This window comes from Myotis brandtii, unplaced genomic scaffold, assembly GCF_000412655.1.
Source record: "Myotis brandtii unplaced genomic scaffold, ASM41265v1 scaffold69, whole genome shotgun sequence".
Classification (NCBI taxonomy): Eukaryota; Metazoa; Chordata; class Mammalia; order Chiroptera; family Vespertilionidae; genus Myotis; species Myotis brandtii.
Window position 1 is genome coordinate 2595273 of NW_005370700.1, and position 3651 is coordinate 2598923.

General features: G+C 40.4%; 1 protein-coding gene across 1 annotated transcript; it reads right to left on the reverse strand.

The window, feature by feature from the left end:
• Positions 1-368: 368 nt before the first annotated feature.
• PMAIP1 (phorbol-12-myristate-13-acetate-induced protein 1) lies at positions 369-3645 on the reverse strand. Its single transcript, XM_005881801.2, has 2 exons — positions 3538-3645; positions 369-1184 (listed from the first exon to the last, which is right to left on the reverse strand). The coding sequence occupies exons 1-2, from the start codon at positions 3593-3595 to the stop codon at positions 1078-1080; spliced, it is 165 nt and encodes a 54-aa protein (XP_005881863.1). The 5' UTR covers positions 3596-3645; the 3' UTR covers positions 369-1077.
• Between the last annotated feature and the right edge of the window lie 6 nt (positions 3646-3651).

The following is a 3651-nucleotide window of genomic DNA, read 5'->3' on the forward strand; positions in this document are numbered from 1 at the left end:
CCCAGAAAGAAAATCCCTTAAAATCCCATATTTATACATAGAATTTTCATTCTGAATGAGCAATCTATTCCTCTTTTTAAAAAAAGTATATCCCTTATACCTGAAACTAATACAAAATAATATTGAATGTAAACTGTTATTTAAAAAATAACTTAAAAAGTATATCCTAATAATGAAAACATGTTTAACTTCTTGTAAAAATCACTTCTTATAGAATTCACAGTGATTAGTGTGGAAAAGGGCATTTTACAGATTTTAGAAATTTCTTTAGAAACATTCATTTTCTTATAAACAGTTACTTTAGAATATTTGTTTTACCAAGTTTTAATTCAGCAGTAAAAAGTAAAATTCACTTTTTTTTCTATTATCCCTGGTTATCCAAAATCCCTATGCTCTTCATCTTTTAACATTCAACCTAGGAATTTTACTGGCACTAAATTTGATCAAATTTTTTCAAATTCCATACTGCCCAGTTAAGGCCCACAGGAACACATTTAATGAAAAGTCATCTGAACAGAAGTAATACATTTTAAGTAAAAAAAAAATTATCAAATTATTTTATATTTTGTAGTGACCTATGAAATCAACGTTCACTATAACATTCAGTGTTCTCAGAATGAAATATTTACTTTTAACAAGATAACATATATAAAACAAATATTATACATTGTTCTGGAATTGTCATCCCTAAGTAGAAATAAACACTGAACATATTCTGTTTTTGGCCCCTGCCAAAACATTCTAGTTATTTATCAACTCTTCTTACACTAGGCTGGGCATCAACCTTCAACAAAAATACTAGAAAAATTCTCTAAACAGAAACAAAAGAAGTTTAATAATTCATTCCATATTTTCAAAGCTCTTCAATTCTTGCATTAAATAAACAAATGACTTCTGGGAAACCTCCAACAGAATTTCATTGTGATGTATTCCATCTTCATTTCCAAGCACATCCCAAAGCAAGTGAGAGCTTCTTCACATTCTTCTCCATTATAATGCAGTCTCTCGCCACTAATGGATGAAATACGGTAAATCCAGCTTTATAGGAGTCGCCTCATTAGAAGGCTTCTGAAGCAGTCAGGTTCCTGAGCCGAAGAGTTTGTACATCAGGTTCAGAAGTTTCTGCAGGAAACTCAGCTTGTCTCCAATTCTCCTTAATTGAAGGGCACACTCAATTTCAGCCTCTGAAAAAGAATGCAAAACATCAAAATTAAATTGACAACATTCCACACTACAACCAGCAAGAATGACAAGTTGAGTAGGTTTCCCGTGAAACATTCCTCTTACTGTTAGTTTTCTGTACACCTGTTTTCTGTACGTGAGATGGAACACATACAGACACACAACATGTACAAACACACTGTGACTCAAACAAGAAAAAAAAAGAAAAGAAAAAAGAAAAGTTGAACGAAGACATTTACTTTGAAATCTTCTTTTAAAGTATCCTGGATGAGGCAAATATTATCTTATTAGCAAATACAAGCATTTAATATGTCAGACACCACAGTGAGATGTTGCCGGCCTCAGATGATGTCATTCCTTTTTCTCTCACTTAAGGTTGGTGGGAGGGATGGAAGTCAAATTTTAAACTCTTCTTTTGTTTTCAAGTAGGACGTATATTTTGTGGCAATAATTCATAGCTAAGATTATGCCCTCATTAATAGGCAAATCTAAAATGTATTCTTTTCTTCATTTAAAAAACTCTGAAATTTTCTCATAGAAGATTCATACACTTGTTTTCCAAAAGTAAGTCCACATTCTTTAAAATAATTTAGAAGTTTAAATGTTAACTCTAAGCCAAATTCTTCCAACAAACCCAAGCTCTACCAATCCATTGCCTTTAGGGAGATGAGTGAAGTGGAATATAAGTAATTCACATGTTTACTACTTTTCAGAATAGAGATACTGTAATTAACTGAATATTAATTTAAGAAACATAATATTTATCATATAATTTCCAAATAAATTTTAAGTGAAATTGACATCAAATCTATATTGACCATAATTTCAATTTTCTTGGAAAGTCAGAGCAATTCAGGGTCATTTGTCTACTTTAAGATCATGATTATGAACATTAAAAACCATGACTACAAATTACAATCTGGTTTACTTGGTAAGTAGACCCTGCAAAGACCCTAGTTAGTTAGGCTCAAAAGAAATAAAAACTTCGTCTCTGTTGTAGTTACACATCTATAAAGCTATTAATTTTAAAAATTGTAATCATGGATGTTAACCAAACTTATTGTAGTAATTATTTCACAACATATACATGTATCAAACCACTGTGTGGTACAACTAAAATACAATGTTATATGTCACATGTCTCATTATTTTTTAAAGTATTACTATCTAAACAAGTTTCCGTGGGACCTTTCTCCAGTCCCTTGTTGTGGGGAACTAAGTAAAGTTGGATGGGTGAAGGTTATGCACTAGATCCCTCCCTCGCCGCCGTCTCCCTGGTCCTGGGTAAAACCCCTGAAGCACTTCCAGGAGGCGCCTTTTCAAAGCTCGGTCAAAACTACTGGACATCACAAAAGGCAGAAAGATTTTTCCTTCCCAAGCAAGAGCCAGGGAGAGCAGCCTGGCACCAACCTAGCCATGGCTACATCGCCGATACACCACTTCCTCTGCATGCCGGCGCATGGGCTCCATAAAATGAAAGTATGTTGAAAACTGGGGGATGGGGGGCTATTACCTGCTGATGTAATAGCAGTATGACCCACCCGGATTTTCTGGCTCAAAGCCTTGCTGCCTTCCTTGATACTGCCCCTTAGCCTCGTTTGATAAGATTTATAAAGGGGGGGGGGTGGATCTGAAAAGTTATTTGATGGGCAATTTGGGGTGAAGGGCGAGGAATGGATGGATTGGGGACCAACTTCGGTTCTCCTACCCCCTTCCCGCAACTAAATAGGATTGTTAAAATGTTATACAATGTAACTCTCGACAAAGAAGCAAGAATTTCTGGGCTCCTGAACGCAGTGGTCCCTGCGAAACCTCCACGACCCTCCGTGAGTCCTTTGAGGAAGAGCTGTGATCGGACCAGCATTATCTCTGCTTTTGTTTGCGTGGCGGGTGGCGAGTGTGATAACGCCTAGCGCGGGGCCCTCCAGGTCCAGGACCCCGGAGAAAGAGGCCTGTCTTAGGAGTCGCTGGGAGGCCAGGTAGTGCCAAGAGCGTCCCCCGTCCCCACCTGCCGTGACAATGACTTTCTCCTGGTGGCTGGCACCCGCATCTGCACTTTTCTTCCCCGAGGCCGGGGCAGGGCAAGTGCGGATGCAAGGCGGGCGAAGAGGCTTTCTGCATCCGCTGAAATACCGCTGCCTCTCGAACCCAAACCTGGGTCCCTCGCCGTCTCCACGGTCCTGGATAAAACCCCGAAGGACTTCCACGAGGCGCCCCGAAAGCACGTGCAAGGGCGCAGACCAGACCAGGCCCCGAGGCCCCGAGTAGACGGGCTAACCCGGTCCGGATAGAGACCTCGACCCCCGTGCCGGCCCCCTCGCCCCGGCCAGGATCTCCGCCCCATCTGGTCCCTACCTGCCGGGGCCCGCGTCGGGCTAGGCTGCGCGTTCTTACGCGCCTTCTTCCCAGGCATCTCCGCAGGCAACCGGCGATAACTCGGCGGCCAACCCCGGGGAACCCAGTCCCCGA

Coding starts and splice junctions, on each gene's coding strand:
- PMAIP1 (XM_005881801.2), bottom strand. CDS start 3,595: ATGCCTGGGAAGAAGGCGCGTAAGAACGCGCAGCCTAGCCCGACGCGG. Junction 1,185..3,537: donor CCCGACGCGGGCCCCGGCAG/GTAGGGACCAGA, acceptor ATTCTTTTTCAG/AGGCTGAAATTGAGTGTGCC.